The sequence below is a fragment of the Limanda limanda genome, chromosome 8 (genome assembly GCF_963576545.1).
Source record: "Limanda limanda chromosome 8, fLimLim1.1, whole genome shotgun sequence".
Taxonomy (NCBI): Eukaryota; Metazoa; Chordata; class Actinopteri; order Pleuronectiformes; family Pleuronectidae; genus Limanda; species Limanda limanda.
Genome location: NC_083643.1, coordinates 9,364,184 through 9,385,595, shown reverse-complemented (window position 1 = coordinate 9,385,595; position 21,412 = coordinate 9,364,184). Strand labels below are relative to the sequence as shown.

The following is a 21,412-nucleotide window of genomic DNA, read 5'->3' as shown; positions in this document are numbered from 1 at the left end:
TGGTTTGAACCTTTTATTCCGAGGAGCTTTTACCATATAAATCTCAGAAAGAGGGAAACAAGGTTAGAGTCTGAATCCCACACACATCAGCAGCCGCAGTCATTAAGAAAGCTCGGCTGCATCTTTCTTCAGTGCGACTTTAAATCAGCGCATTGTTTCATATTCCTCCACCCAAATCTCTCTCCTCCATCCCCCTCTTCATCATCTCTCTCTCTCTCTCTCTCTCCCATGGTCCCTCGTGTGCAGCTGACCTTCAGTCCCAAACCCCCGCCCTCCGTTATTATGGAATTTCTATGCTAATGTAGAAATGCTGCTAGTTTCTCTCTGTCTGGCTTCCCCGCAGGAGCTGTGTTGGGTCGGGTAGTTGTAGTGGGGCCGCCTCCAAATCAAATCAAATCTATATTTCTCTCTCTCTCTCTCTCTCTCTCTCGCTATATGTCCCCACACCGCTGCATGTCTCCAGCTGATCAGTGGAGGGAGAGAGAGAGAGAAAAACTGCTACAGTCTGTGAATCTGGATTTTTGTTGTGTTTTTTCCAACTTTCTCTTTGCTTTTATCCCGTCCTTGTGTGCACTTTGTTTGATCATGTGCTTGTGTGTGTGTGTGCCCGGGTGATGGTGTTGTCCGACCGCTGTCCAAAGATTTGACTGACTCTTTCTCTGAAACTAACCTTATCTTTCCCCCAGACAGCGAACTTAAGTCGACAGCACAGAAGATTCACAGAAACTTCAGATCAGAGGGCGTCAGGGAGAGAGAGAGAGAGAGGCCCAGACTTTGAAACGTGTTTTGACAGGATACATTTCCACCGGCGTAAATGGTGGAAAATAGAGGGAGAGAGAGAAATGTTTTTTATCGAAAATTACACGATGAAAACGCCTGATTCTCGACCCTTTATCAAGCGTTTTGCCTCGTGCATATCTCATGTCGGCGTTTACAATCTGAGCCGCTGCCCGGGCTACACTTCCATATACATGTGATTGGTGATTTGAGATTAATCCCCCAGTGGCACAGAGATATACACACACACACGAGGACATTCTACCATTAATGCCCATGTCTTTCTTTATATACCCAAAAGAAAGTTAAGATGACATTTAAAGCTAAACCCAGAGCACCAGAAATCCCACTGATTTAATTTCAAATCTTAACAACATGCCAGGAGGAATGAAAGGGGGTTAATGATATGTAAATGAAATATGGAAAAGTGCTGCAGTGTGAAGAAGAGAATATCAATTGATTTCTTTTTTTTTCTCTCTCTCCAGCTCCGCTCATGTTGCCTCATGCAGTGTGAATGTGTCGGGTTAGTCAGCGCTGTCTTGATAAGTGAAGCTCTCATGCTAATTATTGACTCTAATTCATTTAAGAGGCTCAGATGACCACGGATAAAGCCGATTGAACGCTGATCTCCACAGCACTAACTGCAGGGGACTGAGTACATGTAGACATTTGGAGGAGCTGAGGTGTGAGATGTCAAGACAAATATAAAGGGTGTTTTGATTTATTTGAATATCAGCCCTTTGCATCCGAAACTCCGTCGATGGGACAAAGTCAATACAGAGGAGTGAGAAAGGGAGAAATGAAACTTTGTCCGTCTCCTTTACACCACGACCTGCTTTGTGCCCGGGCTGTTATTCATTTTCCATTTGACTCCTGGCACCGTTCATTTCGCTGTGCTTCTTTTTTCGTTTCATTTCAGTCCATGCCCTCATCCCAGAACCACTTGTACTTGTTCCACAGCCGAGCGTTAGACCCCCACAGGTGCTCTGGATGGGGGTCTGACATGAGGACATGGGGCCTCATGGCAATGTTAGCTTAAGGACTAATGGACGGTAGAAAGACTAGGGGGGGGGGGGACCACACACGTACACCATCATACACCAATTCAGGTACAAGGACACACATACTTTTCTCTGTTTCCTCTTGTAGTTTCGAGCAGTGTGGATAGTTTGGGTTTTATTTCTTCAGGTTTTGAAACAGTCCTTTGTGAGATGCAGCAAATTTATTTTTTTTGTGGTAGCTCTGATCCATTTCTTTCATTAAAGCAGCATCATTTCAATTAAAACAAATATTAACAAGTAAAGCTTAGTTTATTCAAAGTAAGAAAAGTATTAAAAGCTAAATGTAACGGCCCTTTTTCCCAATTCTACTAACTAGCAAATGCAGATACAGACATCCCAAAAAGGAATACTTAAATATGAGTAAATCGAAACAATACTCAAATTCAGTGTTTTCGTAGATCCATTGGCAATTTATCTTTATAGTAATTATGTCCCAGTTATTCTGGGTGATCCACAGAAGACAAGGTCGAGAGATTTCCGAGGAACTATGATGTTCGTCTCTCTGTCAACTGTTGACAGTGTTTTACACAGAGTGACTTTGATTCTGTGAAGTTGCCATTATTTTATTACTCCTACTTATGTGGTAATTTTTAAATTCCATTCATCTCTGTTGTAGAGGAAGAAATCGTAAGAATGAACCTTTCACAACTTTAACAAAAGGTGAACTAATCCTTTAAAAGCAAACACACACACAAACACACAGATCTTATTGGATTTGTTTGTTTCTATACAACAGATAATAAACAATTTCTTAGATGAAGCCGTTCACTATAAATAAAACGCTCATCATTAATAATTCATCTCCTCTCTCCGACGCCCGTTACTTCACAGCGTAACCGTCTGAAACACGAGTTGAGAAACCTGCTTTCTCCGACACTAGCAGCTGCAGAGCGCCACTAACAATATGCTCCTAATGGCCTGAGGACGCTGCGTTTTGGCGGCGTTTAGATGAAGAGCAATTTGGCGAACGGGCGGACGGGCGCTGTATGTGAGCAACCGCGGGAAAGGTCTCAGTGGACCGACGGCCTTAAATGTAAATGATAGCAACTGTCTGGTCAGCTGCTCCACGAGAAACCAGAAATCACAGCCAGCGTAGTCTTCACAGCGCCCACTCATGTGCACGAGTGTGTGCAATAAATACACTCGCAGAAGGGCCAGTGGGAGAGATGGACGGAAATAGCCTCGGTGTGGGTGTTTCTATATTTCCCTTTCTCTCTCTCACGGTAGCTGTAACTGTTGCTCGTGAGCCGGAGCCTCTCAGGAGGAAGACTCCTCTTCTCTTATCAGTCCTGAGGCCCAGCTATCATTTAATGGCTGCTGGACATGTTGGTGTCCACGCATGCAAGGGCCTCTCTGTTCCCATGGGACTGCTCCACATTCAGGAATGAGCATCCGTCTCCATTACTCCATCCGTCCCTCCCGTCCTCCGTTCTTTAAAACCCTTCCCTCCTTCCTCCATCACTTTAAACTCCCTCATTCTGGCGTTTGTCCACGAGGTCGGAGCCGTAGAGTTCGTCTCTTCATCTTTTTCCGACGAGAGACAATAGATCCGAGGGGCTCGGATCTGATGCGTTTGTGGGGTGAGAAGGAGGGGGGGGGGGGTTAATATTAGATTGAGTGACAATAAGGAACAGTGTTGTGACAGTGAGCAGCTGGCGTTTCCCTGTGTTGACAGCCACTGTTGTTGTGTGTGTTTGTGTGCGTGTGCGCTTGATGGAGACAGATTGTCCTGTGATTGTTCATTTCTGAGCACGGCTCCGCTCACAGGGGTTATTGACGGCATCTGTGGGGGGGAGACAGGAAAGAAAAACGTGACAAATTGGACTCAACCAAATGTCCCACTTCATTCCACCATCCGACCCGCATGATATGTTCTACTGATCCAGTGCGGAGACCTGGAACGTCCACATGTTTGGTTTTTACAGCAAACTGCCCAGAGGGTGGAAAGCTCATTTGAATGTTGGAGCCCATAGGTTCACACGAGAAGCTGCCGTCAAATCATCCATCTGTCATCTACGCCCTTTATCCTTTGAGGGGGTGGGGGTGGGGTTCTGGAGCAAACCTGGCATCGGGTGTGAGGCGAGGTAGGACCTGGACCTGTCGTCAGCTCATCACAGGGCCAACATGTACCTCTATTACACCAGAATATGTGGATATACACAGGGTAGAGGCGGGTAAACCTACTAAAAAAGGGAATTACCCCCCCCTGTTCTTCATGTTCTATGTCAGGAACGCACTGAAAGCCGAGCAGCTCTCTTCTCCCTTTGCTGTCTTTTCAATTTAACTCGTTCACCTGGGTGTCGTGTGTTTCTATCAGTGCCGATCAGAGCCGAGACAAACCTCCTGCTGCCGGGGGGGGTCATCTGAACCGGGAGCGAATCCAGATTGTATCTATTCCAATTTAAAAGAAACAGATGTTTTGTGGGGGGGTTTGACGGGTGGGGTTACACACACAGAGACGAACAAGCATCTAGGCTCCCATTCACATCTATGGTTAAATCAGAGTCTTCAGAAGACAATCTGCATGTCTGTGGACTCTGGTGACATGAAAATGCAAAACCCACACAGAGAGACCAGTGACCCAACAAGGATTCGAACCTGGAACTTTCTTGGAGTGAGGGAACACTGCACCACCGTGCCACCCTGCGGTCAAATCAGCATATTTTAAACTACTGGTAAAGCTTAATTGGTTTCCGACTAATTCCTGGGAGTCAATTCTACCGATCCTAGTGATGTGTGAAGGGCTGTTGTGACGTTGTAGCGCTTCCCCCCCCTCTTTCTGTAACAACCTGTGTGCTTCGTATGACGGCACTAGATGCTGTAGCGCTTTCTAACCGTGTCCAACATGTAACCTCCGAGCTCTCACCTCCGCCCGTGTGTTTACACAAACGTGTCACAGGGGAACATGTGTTGATTCTACACCTTTTTCCCCGTGTTGTTGCGTGCTTGTGCCACAGGTCGCGGTCTATCAGCGGCGCCTCCTCCGGCCTCTCCACCAGCCCCCTCAGCAGCCCACGGGTAAGTCACAACCCCGAGTGCACTTTCAAACACGCAACATACAACACACACCTACAGTATGTGGGGTTAACGCCCATCAAAATACTGCTGATCCCGTGTTAAAGAGGGTCACAAACCTCAGGTCTGACCCTTATAGCAGTGCACACATTATCATGACCTCTCTCTGCAGTGCTGTTCTTCTGGTCCACTTTATAGTCAGTCTGAGATATGGTATTTTCGTTCTGCTCCTTCAGGAGATAGCTCACCGAAAAAGGAAAATTCACTCATTATCTACTCACCACTATGTGTCTGAGTCCACAAAACACTTCTGGAGTTTCAGGGGTAAACAGTGTTGAATCCCATACAATTGAAGAAAATTGTGACCACTTCTTCAAATGTAAAAAGAAAACACAGAAACAAAACAAAAATGCGTCTTTACTTCTCCTGTGGTGTCTAACAAGTGTCTGTAAACGCCAACATTCAAATTCGACTCGGTAAACTCTCCCTTTGAGTCTAAATCCAAAGTTCAGATCTAACTTTGCATTGTGAGGAAACAGAGACACTGATCACCTCCTCATGTCTGGTGTTGGATCAGGTTTTTACACAAATCATCACCGTGTCTATAGAGTTTTGGATCTTTGTATTAACTCAATGTCAGAATAAGGACGCTGGAAGTCAGAGTGCTGCAAGGCAAAAAAAAGTTTAGTCAACAAATCCATAAAAAAAAAGCAGCTCGACTCTCACGGTCTTGACCTTGTATGTAAAGTGCCTTGAGATAATGTATATAATGATTTGGCGCTGTACAAGAAATACAAAATTGAATAAAAATGAATAAAATTACATAAAATGAATAAATAAACTTGTATATAGTTTTCTTAGGGGAACATTTTGAGAGAAGCAGCAGTAGACGTTAGCCTGATGATGAATAAACCTGCGTTCTGTGTGTGGACTGTTCATAGAAGAGTATGGTACAATGCTGTTTGATTGTCTGTTGGAGAGTAAAATGTTAAAGTTAAAAACTGTTTACACATCACACATTCTTCACTGTTTCACTACGTTTACTGTGACGTCAGAGTTTCTCAGCAGCTCCGCCCCCTCCCACCCTCCCTGTGGACAAAGCCCTGATGGAAACACACACAATGTCGACGTGACAGCAAAGCAAACTTTTCCTCCTTAATCCTCTTCTCACTCCTCTTCCTCTCTGCTGATTATCCTCCTCTCTGTTCTCTGTGGCCTGAGCTCTGTGGAAATCCAGCTCAGAAGCTGCTCCGGGAAATAAAAAAAACCTAAAAGAATCCCACTTTCCTTTCTCTCCTCTGAGCCTAAACTTTTTTCCAGCCGACTAACCTGAGCAGGCTGGAGATGAGCCGGGATCCCTGAGTCCCGGCGCCACACAGGTTCTGTCGGGCGGATCTGAAAGGGAAATTGATTTCGCAGAACGACCCAAAGCCCCCGGATTGCGCTCGCAGTGAGAGGCTCTGGGTGGGCTTCATTTCTCCAGATTTGTGTCTGGAAGAAAGGGAAGGTGTTCGAGGGAAACCGTTCATCAGAGCGCCGTGTCTGGCTGTTATTCCCCCCCCATTAACAATCAAACAGACGAAACAAACCTGTCCGTAAACACCGGATTTCACAGCAGCGACGCCGTAATGGAGTTCCCCCCCCGTGAGTGAGACAGACCAATTTGTCCTCACAGCTGCTCCTGGGTCCCTCACACCTGTGTCTGTTCTCTGCATGTTGGATTCAAGTCAGATCCACCTTTTAAACACCTTTTGTATGAACTGTTTTCGAAATGTGTGCATTGCTTGAAGTTTCTGTCGTGCCCGTTTTAATTTTTTCTTTTGACACGAGTCACTCTAATAGACTAACTGCATGTTTTTTTTCTTGTTCCTTCTGTTCTTTTCTTTTCTCTGTTTGCCTCCGTCCCTCCCGTGCATGTTCACTTCTCACCTGCCTCTTTCTTCTCTGGCTTCCTCTGCTCCTGCCTGGCACCTTGTTTGCTCCACCTGCTTGTTTTTCTCTCCTTCTCTTTGTGTTTGGTGGCTTTGCACGTGTCCCCGTGTGCTTTCTCTTTGTTTTCTTTTCCTCCTCCACCTGCTTCTGGCTCCCGGCTGTGTTGTGCCATTTGTCTTCGCTCCGACCTTCAGCCTGTCAGAAAGTTCTGTGTGCCGCCTCAGCCCGCAGACATGTCCCAGTCCCCCAACTCCAGCCCCTGCCCTTCTCCGGAACCCGTCCCCACCCGCCCGGGCCCGTGTGGCTCCACCCCCAACTCGCTCTCTCCACACCCTGAGCTCCTGCCGATCTCGCTCAACAAGACGCAGACGCTCCCGGCCAAACCCAAACTCGGCCCGAAGCCGCTCCAAGCCACGCTGTCCAACCCGCTGCCCGACACCTTCCCAGGTCCAGGGGCCAAATCGGAGCCCTCCTCCCCCTGCCAGCCCCCGTCACAGCCCCCCTCTGCCTCCGTGCCCCCCACCCCGACCTCCCCGTCCTCTCCGTTTCCCCCGTTCACCATCACCGGTGCTCCCGTCCCGAACAGCCCACACGTACGCCGCTCTCATTTCTCCGCCGGCCCGCAGCTCTCGGTGCCCTTCAGCCCGGTGGTGCCCCAGTCGCCCATCCGGCTGCACCACTTCCACCCCGTGGCACCGGCTTCCTCTGCTTTCTCTGACCACCCACCCAAATCTATCCCCCTCATACAGGTTACCCCCCACCCCTCCCCTCGAGGCAGCCCCCTCCCCACCCCCAAGGGCACCCCGGTGCACACTCCCAAGGACAGCCCGGCCGGGACCCCCAACCCGACGCCGCCCCCCAGCCCGTCCATCGGAGGCATGCCGTGGAGGACGCGTCTCAACTCCATCAAGAACAGCTTCCTGGGCTCGCCACGCTTCCACCGCAGGAAACTCCAAGGTTCGGACTTTGAACACCAAAAACTCACTCGTCTAATCTCATCAGTCTTAAGATCTGCTGGTTTTCTGCTGATCATTAACCTCTGTCTGAACTTTGACCCTGTGAATACAGTTCCCACACAAGAGGAGATGTCCAGCCTCACACCAGAGTCTTCCCCAGAGTGAGTACATGCCGGGACTTTTTGATTTGAACTATGCAGAACGTGTCAGCTCTCTGCCCCAGACAGGCTCGCTCTTGATAGCGTGATGTTTTGAAATGTATCACATCCATGACCGTTTGAATTTTTAGCCCATGCTGCTGAGTTCCCTGTCATGACCCCAGGTCTGGTCTGGGTTGGAGAAGCGGCACCGTGGCAGCGGGTTGTTGGTTGGTTATCAAGGAGGGAAGGAAGGCAGCCTGTGTGATGATGCCGAGCTCCCAGGGGCCTGATAACTCAAAGTTGGCCTAGATATGCCCGTTTGAGTAGCTGACTTTCTGGCTCGGCCATTTCCACCTGGCCTGAAAGAACATCCTGGCGTCAAGGTGTTGGACTGTTGGTTGGAAAAGACCTTCTCTTTGCTGTGTCTGCTCTGCACAGACACATGTACACATGCACCTGCTGTAGACACATTCTTACAGCAGCACAACATCTCTGCAGACAATCTAATATTACACAAGCCTCTATTAAAGTTTAGATAAGTTTTTATTCAAGTTAAGCTTTTATAGAGTGGTCTCTCTTTGGGCCTGTCCCAATTCCTCTCCCTTGGCCCTACCCCTGGATATGAAGTTCCCCTTGTTATCCCCCTCCAAACAACTAACATGTTATATCTACAACCAAAATTTAAATAGTGACACATCTGATGAATGCAGGACAGACGGGACACATTGATCTATTGTTTAATACACAGTTAGTCAGCACATTTCCATCAGTTATTTCAAACTTTATATAAGGGACAAGGGAGTAAAGAAAGTTACTCGTTCCTCTCACTCAGATTGTTTACAGGTTTCTTTTGACGGCTTGAATATCGATTTTCCTGAAAAGCTGCATAAAGCATGTGGGAATTTCTGTCTACCCCTTCATTTTAAGGGCGGTAAAACAAGGAAAAATGCAATGCAGCTGACAGTCAATGTCAATTCTTCTCTTCACAGACTTGCCAAAAAATCCTGGTTTGGTAACTTCATCAACCTGGAGAAAGAGGAGCAGATCTTCCTCGTGATCCAGGACAAGCCTCTCAGCTCCATCAAGGCAGACATCGTTCAGGCCTTTCTCTCGGTACACAAGTCACTTTAGTGCTTAATTATTTTTCTCTTTCTCTGCCTCCAAATCCCCTCTCTCTCCTGCCCTGTATTCTTCTCTCTGTATGTGTTGCTGTGTGCACGTTGCAGTATAACCTGTGTGTATCTTCCGTGTGGGGCCGGATGTTTCCTTTTCTCCAACAGCAGCGCTGATTAGCTGCACTACGCGGCGAGTGTTCGCTAACACGATTCCGATTTTATGTAGCAATTCAGTAAACTGCTCGTGTTCAGCGCTTCTATTTTCCCTCTGACTGCAGACTCACTTAAGGTCAATGGAAAATCAACAGAGAGCATTTGATCATTAGCATATAGATGCTTTGCCCCAAGTATCATGCATCGAGTGTGTTTAGATGTGTAAGCGCCCGACATTGCGAATAACAGCATTAGATTTTATCTGTGTTTATAACTGTGGATTTTGCAAAGACGTGAGGCAACGTGAGGTTTTCTCGGCGGAATCTGTGTCAACAAACATCCAGCGCCTGGTCGTTGATATTCAGTTTACATAATTGAACGGCGCCCGTCCTCACCCCGGTTAGATTTAACAAAGTCTAAGTAAATGCAAACTCTGCCTCCGAGGGTCAATGTCAGATCGGGTTTCTCCGGCGGGTTGTGCTTTTTTTCCCGGACAGTTGATTGTCACCTGAATCAGTGGAATTACACCTTTCTGCAAACTCCCATTAATGGAATGTCACCCCCCCCTCTCCGCCACCACGGCACAAATGTGACAATTTCGGCGCTCACCTGTTCACCGAGCATACAAATTCATTTTAGGTTGGCAGAGTGCAATGTTGTTGGATGAGTCAAGATTACATTAGCCTAAGTCTCCCTGGCACGCATGGCTACTCCCCGAGGCATTAATCTCCTCAGGGTTTCCACCGGGGCTCGTGGTATGTGGAGGGTATTTTAATGAGGGTTTATTCAGCTCCTCTTCTCTAAGGTGCGGGAGGAAAAACCACCGATTCTTATCTCCATCTCTCTCTCTGTGTGTGGTTTCACCTCCCAGATCCCCAGCCTCAGCCACAGCGTGATCTCCCAGACCAGCTTTCGAGCGGAGTACAAGTCCACGGCCGGACCCACAGTCTTCCAGAAGCCGGTCAAGTTCCAGGTGGACATCACCTACACGGAGAGCACGGCCGCCACCAAGGAGAACGGCATCTACTCCGTCACCTTCACCCTGCTCTCAGGTCAGGACACACACACCGGACACACACACACACACACACACACACACACACACACACACACGCACAGGGATTATCCATCGAGTCATTTTCTGCATCCTGCGTGTGTTTGGGAAAATTCATATCGAACGGGTCAACAGTTTATCAGAGGGATTATAAAACCTATTTATATTTGTATTTACAACCGCAACCTGTGCACAGACAGTAATGGAAATATATGCGCTCACAAAAACAAGGCACTGACCCGGTTTTTATATTTGAGCTGGATGCCTTTTTATTTTTTATTGTGTACACGCCCCAATAGGGTCAAGTTGAAAGCCAGGAAGTTCCTGCTGCGAGACAGTTACATCTTGAGTAACCTTGAATATTTGAAATCCAGCCTCTCTGAAAAAGTGCGGCGAACACCCGTCACACTTCAAACTAACAAATTTGCACCACGGTAAAAAAATCCAGTTTGTTGTTTGTATCCAGCCAACAAACAAACCAGAGGTGCTGTTTCCAGAAGCGGCTGCTGTCAAACGTGCTGCCAAAAAACAGAATGGCTGCCTAAGGATTTTTTCAAAGTTCCTGCAAATCCTAAATACTTGATAAGATTTTCCCCCTCAAACCTCCCTGAGCGGAACAAGAGGAGGTCTGGCTGCGCGAGATTACATACGATGCAATCACGCATGCATGCTTAGTCTTGTCGAAGCGTGTGCATGCTCTATTTCACAAACTCTCACACAGACACACACACACACACTCGCAGTCGGGGGTACATTTGAGCTGATTGGGGTGTAACACTGGTTGTTCGGAGCTAACTGGTTCTTCCATGTCACTGAACATATACTGAACACAACAGGTCGACAGCAGGAGCTCACAGCAGCTCCACTTCCTGTCCTCCGTTTATCATCTCAGGCTTTCTGCAGCTTCTCCAGCTCACAACAGGCATTTGTGTTAGTGTGTGTGTGTGTCTGTGTGTGTTTGTGCTTCCCCTCTCTTGGTGATGCTGCTGATTGTGCCATGTTCTACGATGATGATGTTGTGTCATGTTGTGTTTCCTTCCCGTGTGTGTGTTTCCTGCGTTCAGGCCCCAGCCGGCGCTTCAAGCGAGTAGTGGAGACGATCCAGAGCCAGTTGTTAAGCACACACGACCAGCCCGGGGTCCAGCAGCTGTCTGGTGAGTAGGAACTTCTTTCTCCCCGAGAAATCCAATTCAGCATCTTCACCAAAACCTTTCACTTTTAACCACCCCCCCCACCACCGCCTCATCTGTTCATCCCACCCACTCCTGACTCTCACCGCTGGCTCCAAGCTAAATCCTGCCTTTCCTTTTGCCACCCCCTCGTGCCTGAACCCCCCCCAAGCCACTCGACCTCCCTCCTGATGCATGCCAGCGCCAAGCCGCCTTGAACGCGTCGGGAGCTGCTCTCCAGCGCCGGCTCGCAGGTCACATGGTGTCCCGACGCCCCGGCGCTGCAGATTAGAGACGAGGGGTCGTGTGTGTGAGCCGAGACGCATTCTGTTACTCCCACTTCCCAGAGTGATCGTGGAAGCTTGTCACCATGGCAACACCACTGCACCTCAATGCGCTCCCACAATGCACTGCACCGCACGGCGACACCACACCTGACATGCTCTCTCTGTCTCGCTCTCTCTTTCTCTCTCTCTCTCTCTGTCTCTCTCTCTCTCTCTCTCTCTCTCTCTCTCGTTCTTGCTCTCCCCCCCTCAATGTTGATGGAAAACACTTGTGTGATAAACTCAGTGAGAGTGAACTTCATGGAATTATTAGATCGTCCTTTCTTCTTTTTTCCGTCTTTCTGTTTAGTTGATGCATAAATCCGTTCTTCCAATTTCACATAAGAAGATAAAAAGACCAGAGAAAAAGGAATCTCACTCCTCCCTGTCTCCTTCTCTGCATGTTCGTCCATCACTGCTCTGTTTGTGTTTCTCAGTCGTCATTCGCTTGACAACAGCTCCATCTGCTGGTCAGTTAAGGAAACACTCAGCTTTAAAAACAGGAGGTTGAATGGAAATCCGACTTGTGGCGCTCGTATGTTTGTACACATTTTCCAGTTCAATGTCGAATATAAGTTATAATACTAATACGTAGCCATCATTGAACTCTAGTGTTGTGTTTTTATATAACTTATAACTGTGAGCTGTGTGTTTGCTCTATCGTTTTTTCCCTGTTTGGGGGTTGGTTAGTAGGATTTGAAGATTTGAAAACATCTCAAACAATTGCCGGGAAATTAAGCAGAGGATTATGGGTATGACCCAAGAATAAACCCGTTAAATTTAGGCGAGGATCCGCATCAGGGACCGGATTCAGTTATTCTAGTTTTACTTTCTTTGTGAGATGGTGTTTCTCAGCATTTTCAATAATGCATGGATCTCTGGGAAAAAATCTGACAGATTGCCTCTGTAGTTATATAATATGATATATAGTATAATTATATTATACATAAGGGTAAAAGTCAAATTCTCTCTTTAACATTACCACATGAGAAGATAATGACCATATCAGGCAAGATCAGTCTAAATTAATTTCATGTCTTCACACTATCAGAGTATCAAACAAGAATCTTAGAAGTCAGGTTAAAATGTTCTTGAAATCTTGAAACCTTGTTTAATTTAATTTCCTCCGCCCTCCTTCATTCCTTCTGACCTCCTCACACCTTTAGTTCTTCCTGGCCACAGGCCCTTTGAATACGAGGCCGCCGTGTGTAATTAAGAATAGTAACGGCTTTGCATACCAATGTGTGTCAAACAAAAGGCTTCATCAAGTCCTGGTCATTATGTTCCCTAATCACCTTTTAACAGCGGTGGACCTGGGACTTCAGCTTAGGCAGACAACACAAGGGCGGAGCGACACAAGGAATGTGGAGGAGCAGGCGTGAAGCAGGAAGAACTGCAGAGGAAGATGGTGTCTCCGTTTTATATACATCCATGAGCATTCAGCCATTTGTGATGACGTTGAAGTGAAGATGAAAATGTAGAATTTTTCACATATGAGATATGAGGCACAAGGAACATTACGGGGAAGTTGGCTGTGTCCATTTTCCACACACACACACATAATCTTTTGCTTCTGTCTCAGTGAGGACACTAGCTGGTGTAATTCATTCCCAAATCCCTTCTCCTAATCTTAACCATCACACCTGAATGCCTAACACCAACTCTAATGCTGACCCTCAGGGTGAGAGTTACCTGAACCTAAATCTAGTCATAACACTAACCTAAAACTTAAATAAGCCCGTAACCAGAATTAATTCCTAACCTGAACTACTTCTTACCCTAAACTAAAACTAATTGAAATTCTACAATTCTACAATGCAGCCACAATGTCTTCTATTCTCTCTATTCTCAAAGTACTCACAACGATATAAGTTCAAGTGCACACAGTAAACAGATTATTGTCCCTACAACATCAGTAATACCTGGACACACACGCACACACACACACACACACACACACACACACACAGACACACACACACACAGAAACATTACAACAAAAACACTCTCTCTCATTGATGCTTAGAGGAAGTTTTTCCTAATCTCCATGTTTCTGCAGAACATCTTCACTCCGGTGATTCATTCATGTTGTCAGGCAACACAAGCCAGCCACAAAACAGATTGCAGTCTCCAACAGCTTTTTATTAAGTGCTGATACACCGACCAGTCCAGTGTGTGTGTGTGTGTGTTTTGTCATCTCTGCAGAAACCCTGCCGTTTGTTGTCACTGTTCATTTGTCGGCCCGCAGGACTCTATTGTACAAATGCTTCCCAGAGATGTGCTGCCTCTGCACCATTAACAAAAAAAAAAATAGACCCTTTATTTGCTCCATATCTTATGTTTGGTGTCTTCAGCAGCCAGTTTACCTGCAGTGGGACCATTAAGGCCCTGCAGGAGGCACCAGTGTGTTTAGCTTCACGCATACTGCCACACACACACACACACACACAAACACACACACACAAACTGTGTGCTTTAAGCAAATAGGGAGTCATAATGTATGATGTACGATTCAGTGTTTTATCCAGCGTGCAGCGTGAAGTTAAAACAGTATTTTTTACTATTTGGACTCTATTGTAGTTAAATCTCATGAGTTGGACTCTCTCTCTCTTCAAAGAGGAGCAGAGTGAGATGGAGCCTCTCGGAGTGTGTGATGTCTTCGGTCAGGTTTTCTAGCGTGAAGCTCTGAACCCCGGTGGAGACACATGTTGATCAAAGAGCGTCTCTTTGCTCCGGGCAGATTTAAGTCCAAACATCTCTGTGTTAGACGCGCTTCACTCGGCACAAAGGCCGTGAGACAGACAGACACTGAGAGTTGGAGAATTAATGACATCTGCAAAACTCTCTGAATGATTAGGTTTGACAAAAGGAGAGTTTTGATCTATTTTGTTTTTGTAAATAGAGGAGGGCGATGGCGTGCTGATGCAGATGCTTTCATCACACACTTTATCTTTGATCTATATATAGGGCTATAGTGCTTTACTGGATAATGCAATTCCCAACAGTTTCCTTGCTGTTGTTATTGTTTCTCCGTCTTTTTCTGGACTTCAGTAGCTTTAGCAAATCAATAGATGATACAGAACGTCAACACACTTTCAATGAAAACACAATAAAACAGGTGAAGCTCGTTGGAATATGCATGAAAGGATGAGTGTCTTTAAAGATCAGATTCTTTGTTCGTGTGTAAACAGTCAGTCCGGACGTCCGGTTTCGGCTTGTGGTCGAGCACAATGTTGTATTTCCTGTTGATGAAGGTGGAGTTAGAGGGTTGGAGCCTTCCTTTGTATTTGATGTGTTAGGGCCCGGTCACACACACTTTAATATTAATCATAATAATAGATATTTCACATATTTCCGCTCACTTTCATTCTGTTAGAGAGAGGAGGCGATTAAAACACTTCTTGAGTTGAGGCAAATTGCAGCGTAACTTCATGTATGACACGCCACACTGTTTCTATATACTGAACAGTTTGTATGGTAAAGGTTTGGTGTGTAGGGTTTAGGGACATCTAGTGGTGAAGTTGCATGTTGCAGCTGAGCACCCCTCATCTCACCCTCCCCTTGCAAACATGACAGAGAACCTGTGGATCCTTCAGTTGTTTTAATAAACTCAAAGGGTGATTTTAGTTCTTCATTCACTATAACTTCCAGTTTGAGGTGGAATGGCTGCTCGTGTGCTTCCATCATTTCTGCTGTAACACGTGAACATGTGCACGTCTTATCGGAGCTCAGACATCACAGGCTCATCACGGCTGCTCCAGCAGATCTCCTCCTCACTGCTCCTCCTGCTGCTCCTCATGCCTCCGCTTGCTGTGTCTCTACCTGTAGCCAGCGTCTCTCTCCTGTGAACCCCCCTGTTCATTCGTCTGTTCTCTCTCTTCTCTCCTCTTTCCCCCCTCTTTTTGTTTCCCCTCCCCCTTCTCTTCCCGTCTGTGTACCTAGGCAGCCCATTGAGTAACTTCTTTGACGTAATTACACAACTTTTTTCAGACGAGAAGAACGGCCAGGGGCCCTACGGCTCCGGCTCGCCCTCCAAGCGCTGCCCGTCGCCCATGCACGCCCGGAGGCACGAGCACAATGACACCCGGTGCCCGGCGGCGGGCCGAGACCGGGCCAAGGTGTCCATGTCGTCTCTGGGGACACAAGAGGAGTCTTAGACTGAGACCCTGTGTAGTCGGGCCAGTGCTAAAAAACCCATCCCAGTATAAGCCAGCGACAAAGAGAGAATATCTGTATATAGCTAGATGTATATAATCATTTATGGACCTTTTTTGTATAAAATAACTTTATATAGACAGAGATATATTAAGAGAAAGAGATATTTTAACAAGGAGCATTCTGCACCTACACCACAAACACACTCCCTCCATTCCCTTTTGCATTACGCCTCAGTGTCCACCACCACCAACACCACCATCATCAGCCTCATCCACCTCCCTCCATCCCAACAATCTCGCTCTGTGTGTTTTGGACCTTGCTGCTGACCTGTGTGATGACCTGACTTGTTTCTGACACCAGGAATTATCCAGAAAACCTATTAAGTCCTCCTGCTCCTCCTCCTGCTCCTCCTGCTCCGTCCGCCCTCCCTCGACCACCTCTCCAACTCCCGACCCCACCCCGAGCGCGCCCAGAGAGACGGAGGACTGCTTTTAGAGGTACGCTCAGAAGTGGGGGGGGGCGGGTGTTTCCATGGAGACAGTCCCTTCATGCAAACTTCTACCTTCATCCTCCTCCGTGCCCCTCGTCTGCACCTCTACCAGACGTCATTAGAAGTAGCTGAAAATACCTTTAGTGTTCCCCCTCCCCATCTTGGAAACACAGTAACACACACACACACACACACATGCAGCACAAGTCATCGCACAAACACCCTGATGAATCATGAACACTCGCTCGCCCTCGCCGACCCAGACGCCGCCTTCCCTCTTTACGAGCTCAAGGAGCATTGAGTGATTGGAAAACAAGCATTTTACATACATACATAAAAACAGAACATTCACACACACAGGAAACTCTGGGATGTATCAACAAGAACATGAACAACAACAACAGCAACAACAATAACAAAAAGAAGACTTTCAGAGGAGAGAAGGGGTGGGTGTGTGGGGGGGTTGTGGAAAAGCCCAAACAGCCGACGCGGACGCTTGCTGGATTGTATTTGTTTGCTTTTTAAATGTACATTCTTTGTGAAGAACTGGGTTTAAATCACTTACAGACTTTATTAGACTTATATTGCTGCGAACGGACTGGAATTGTGATTTCAGAGAGGAGCCGGGTGAGAGCGGGGGGGAGAGGATATGATAGTATAGGGTCTGGGGTGGGGGGGGAGGGTAAATGGTTATTTAAAATGAATGATCTATTCTGTTGTACAGACTGATATCATTTCTTATGTAAAAAAAAAAAAATGAAGAAAAAACAATGAAATGTCTAGTTGTGACACTATGTTTAGTTACCATGGCGACGGGTTGCTAAACCTGCCACATTCTGTCATTTTAAATTCTTCTGTGTGTTTTCTTTTTTGTTAAATGATCATTTCTGTCTTTGCTTGATTGACCTGATTTGTCATCGGAAAATTCCTGTTATATCTGCAGCACTTTTGTCTTTGGTTCCTCTGGTTTCTCGTTCGCCCCTCTCTCTCTCTTATCGTCTTACTCACCAGCAGTAGGAGCAGAGGAACAAAAAATGGTGACATGATAAATGCAACTGTGGATATTTTTGTATATTTTCTTTTGTTGTCCTTATTTATTCACGTTTGTTCATCTCGCCGTCTGATTTCCTAATTTATTGTTACTTGGCTATTTATATGAACAAAGCTGTTAGGTCAGTTGAATGTTATTTATTACCCTCTTGTGTGTTCGTAAAAATGGGGCAACATGTGAAGAAAAGACAGACTTTTCTTTTCTTCGGACTTTTAAACAGAATCACACGTCACAAATTCTCTTTTCCACTCAGACTCCCTGCGGAGGGAAAGAGAACTTGTGTGGAACTCTTAGGGGGGAAAAAAATGATTAACCAGTTATTTAAGAATGTAGACGTAGCCTCTTTTTGGAGAGGGAATATGCTCTTCTATCGATATTTGTCAAGTTTCATATTATTGTACGTGTTGGCCAGGCCTGAGGAGAAGCGCACCACCGATCCCAACGTGCTTCTTCTCCTCGTTGTAAATAGACGGACAAACGAACCTTGGGGGTGATTGTCTTCTCGACCATGCTGGGGATTCCTGCTCTTTGCTTTTAGCTTGTATTGCTGTGTGCATGTCGAACACGAGCTTTTCTTTGCATGGCTTTAGTGTTAATGTTCCATGCCAAACTCACTCCTTCTCTCAGCCTTCATCGATTCTCCACACAAACTAAACCTTTTAATGTTTTGAATTTCCCGCCCTCTGTCCCTTTCTCTCTGCTTTTTCTTTTGGCCTTCTCTTCTCTTTTCATTTCTTTTTTTTTATCGTCCCCTTCGCTCCTGCTGATCTCTCCCTTCCTCCTCCTTCTCCTCTTTATCTCGTGCACAAAGTTTTTAAAAACGATGCTTCCTTTGACTCTGAAACTCTCTGGAAGGCTCAAAGGCCGGGGCTCTCTCTACCTGGTGGTAGCAGAGGCACAGGGAGTGGATATCAGTATCCTACAAACACAAAGCAATACCCTATTGTTCACCCTCCTTTCTGTTTTCTACAACGGGAAGCTAGCAGCACTGAGGACATCCAATGATTCGGAGGCCCCCCCGAGCGGCCTTTTGACAGAGCAGGAACAAAACTGACTGATGTATTCCCCATATAACACAACTGTGAGCATCTTCAATGCTGAAACAAATAAACTCATTCAGTTACTGTGTCTTTGTTTTCTTCTTTTTGAACATGTGTTGGTAAATATTCTCAGTGTTTGTGTATTTGAGTCTTCCCCAGTTCACACAACCACAGAGGATTGAAATCATTTGCACCAGTGAGAATGAGCAGATTTGTTCACCAGGTTTATTACAATAATCAGCGTTACAACAGATCCTGTGTCGTCCAAACCCGGCGTTGGATTCTGCTGCTGTACCTGTGTAGAAGCATTCAACCTCAGCATAGATATATAAGCTTAATCAAAAAGGGTTAGTGTACCTGTGAAAAAAACTCAGCTACACAAAAGCTACTTTTTTGAAACAATAATATTAATAATTAGCTTGGATTACAAACAAAATAATAAAAAAGGGAACACCCCCGTTAAATACTCTCACATCTTTTTTTTTTTCTCATTTAAATAGAAAATGTCCATCCCACTCTTCAGGAAGTGTTGTCTTTTACAAAAAAATACTTTTGTTTCTCCAGAGTTGAGGTGGCTGCAGGAGGTCAAGAGCCTCCTCTTCCCACTCTATATAGTCAGATGAAATAGGACAAAGCCAAAAGTCCAGCATGGCTGTGTCACATGATTCTTTAGGAGAAGCTTCAGTCTATAGAGAGCCACTGATCCCAATCCTCCAGGGCAGAGGTGTATTTTGCCAGTTTTGTCCATTAGAGGGCAGCAGTGTTTCACGATCCAGAGGGGCCACCTGTTGTTTCCATCTGTTGATTCTCCAAGTTGAAGCTTCCGGAGCCGAGGAGAAAACCATCACATCCAGTTCACTTCTTCATAAACATGCTGTACAATAACTGTCAACATGGAGCGATGGCACCAAACAGGATTTGTCCACAGAGCAACATGGAACATTTCACTGGAGCATGTCCCGGCGTCAGAGAGCTGTGGAAGCTGCTTGTTGCTAAGGCCAGGATCAGATGTCTCTAGGAAAACATCTGTAATTCAACCATGGGGACATATCTCCACAGATCTGATCCTGGACCAGTGATATAATGAAAGTTCTGCTCCGACGCTTCCACAGTCTCTGTCCTCTTGTCCCCTGCGTGCATCGTGTTCTCCTCAGACTCGGGAGGTGACGCACAGGGAGCGAAGACGTTGAGCCAGCGTGGCCTCCAGCTCCTCCAGAGGTGAGTCTCCCCGGCTGTGGACCAGTGTGGAGGGGGGGTGGCTCCCTTGTCGGGCCCCTGGGGGCCCCAGCAGCAGGCTCCGGAAGCTCTCTCTCTCCAGCAGAGCAGGCATCTGCTGCAAGAAGTAGCCTTCACAGAACGAGCTCAGCTCCAGAGAACCATAGACCTGGAGGAAGAGAAGACCACACTTATCATTTCCTGCACTAGAGACTTGATCTAACATTATTTGCAATAACATTTTCTCCATTATGATCAAGAAAAATGATTCAATTGAATATGAATCATTTGCATTCAAACTAATACTATAATATGTCTCCTGAGAGTTGCTATAGATACCAAGGCTAATATTGATCTAGATAATAAAGTTTTATATTCAGATTTGCACAGGTCACTCAGAGGCCTACATCTTATTCTACTGCTGAGTGTGTGTTACCTTTGCTGTCTTGTAGATGCTGACTGCATTATCCAGGTTGATGTGACGAGAGCAGATGAGTTCACAGTGTCGTTGTAGCGCCCCCAGGTGGAACAGACTCGCCATCGATAACAGCTGCAGGAGAAAACAGAAATGTCAACACCATAACACACACAAACCAATAAACTGCATGTGAAGGGGCCAGAATGGATAATTGTTTTGTGTATAGTTTACACACAGCTTTCATTAGATGACAATCTAAAAAACACACACTGTTGTGCCAGCAACTATAAAAGATTCAGTATCCACAGCTCCACAGAGCGATTGTGGGTTTGTGTAACGTGATCTCACCTCCAGCAGGTCGGGTACATTAGTCCTCAGTGACTCAGTTCCTCCACAGTACAGGTACGACATCATCATCTGCAGATAGGTCACAGGTCTCATTTAGCAGATACTTTATTTTTCGTACAATATGAAAGCATGTCTCAATTTTTGTCCCCATCAACTTTGATAAGTTTTTACATCATAAATGAGGAAATAAGGTAAAATATCAGAAGATAAAAAGTAGATTTGTTACCTGGAAGATGTTGTACTTGATGTCACCGATCTCCACCTCCTTGTGGGGGCTTCCGTCTGGTCCAGTAGACGCCAGCAGAGACTTAAATCTAAAAGAAATCAAACATCTTGGTAAAAAAAAAAAAAAAGAAACCACACCTCCTCGGTAGTTTTCTCTTCTGGTGTGAACTGGCCTCACCTGTCAGAAGCAGTGATCAGCAGCACCTTGTGGCCGTAGAACGGTTTCCCCTCCACCACAAACGTCACATCTGACATCTCCGGGTTATTCAGGAAGTGAGGGTCTGCAGACAACCACACCAGAACCTCATTACAACTTCACAACAAGTTCACTTTCAACACAGTTTTCCTAGTTCTATTTTTTTCACTGCAAGGATTTGTTGCCTGTATTTGTCTTGTGTGTTAGTAAACTGACTAATTTGATGACATCACTTGGCTTCAGGACATTTTGGTATTAATCCGCCATTTCAAATATTTTCTCAGCTAAGAGTTTAGTCTGTTTATCAGGAAAACAATCAGCAGATTAATCAATAATGAAAATACTTAGGTGTAGCCCTTTAACCATCAACATAAAGCTCTTACAGTCTTCTGCTCTGAAACACTGAGTCTGTTCATATGCAGGAATCATAGTTTCCTCACCCAACTGAGCTGAAAGAGTCGCCTTCATCTCGGGGACGGAGGGAAGAGGTGCCGGGCCAAAACACTGACTAAAAATAGCCGCTAGCTGCTGGATAATGGAATCATTCTGGAAAGAAAATGAACAGGGAGAAGGGGA

At 46.0% G+C, this 21,412-nt stretch overlaps 2 protein-coding genes across 2 annotated transcripts in view; one reads left to right on the top strand and one right to left on the bottom strand.

The window, feature by feature from the left end:
* Nucleotides 1-15,852, top strand: part of LOC133009351 (serine/threonine-protein kinase BRSK2) — a 165,434-nt gene extending 149,582 nt beyond the window's left edge. Inside the window, exons 13-19 of the mRNA XM_061076834.1 lie at nt 4,796-4,856; nt 7,535-7,742; nt 7,854-7,902; nt 8,871-8,994; nt 10,021-10,201; nt 11,268-11,357; nt 15,638-15,852. Coding sequence (XP_060932817.1) covers nt 4,796-4,856; nt 7,535-7,742; nt 7,854-7,902; nt 8,871-8,994; nt 10,021-10,201; nt 11,268-11,357; nt 15,638-15,852 — 928 coding nt within the window. The remainder of the gene's footprint in view (nt 1-4,795; nt 4,857-7,534; nt 7,743-7,853; nt 7,903-8,870; nt 8,995-10,020; nt 10,202-11,267; nt 11,358-15,637) is intronic.
* Nucleotides 15,853-18,645: 2,793 nt separating this feature from the next.
* The window catches only part of abtb2b (ankyrin repeat and BTB (POZ) domain containing 2b), a 43,864-nt gene continuing 41,097 nt past the window's right edge, over nt 18,646-21,412 (bottom strand). Inside the window, exons 12-17 of the mRNA XM_061076627.1 lie at nt 21,277-21,382; nt 20,819-20,921; nt 20,642-20,729; nt 20,416-20,484; nt 20,086-20,199; nt 18,646-19,818 (exon numbers count right to left, since the gene is read on the bottom strand). Coding sequence (XP_060932610.1) covers nt 19,585-19,818; nt 20,086-20,199; nt 20,416-20,484; nt 20,642-20,729; nt 20,819-20,921; nt 21,277-21,382 — 714 coding nt within the window. The 3' untranslated portion in view covers nt 18,646-19,584. The remainder of the gene's footprint in view (nt 19,819-20,085; nt 20,200-20,415; nt 20,485-20,641; nt 20,730-20,818; nt 20,922-21,276; nt 21,383-21,412) is intronic.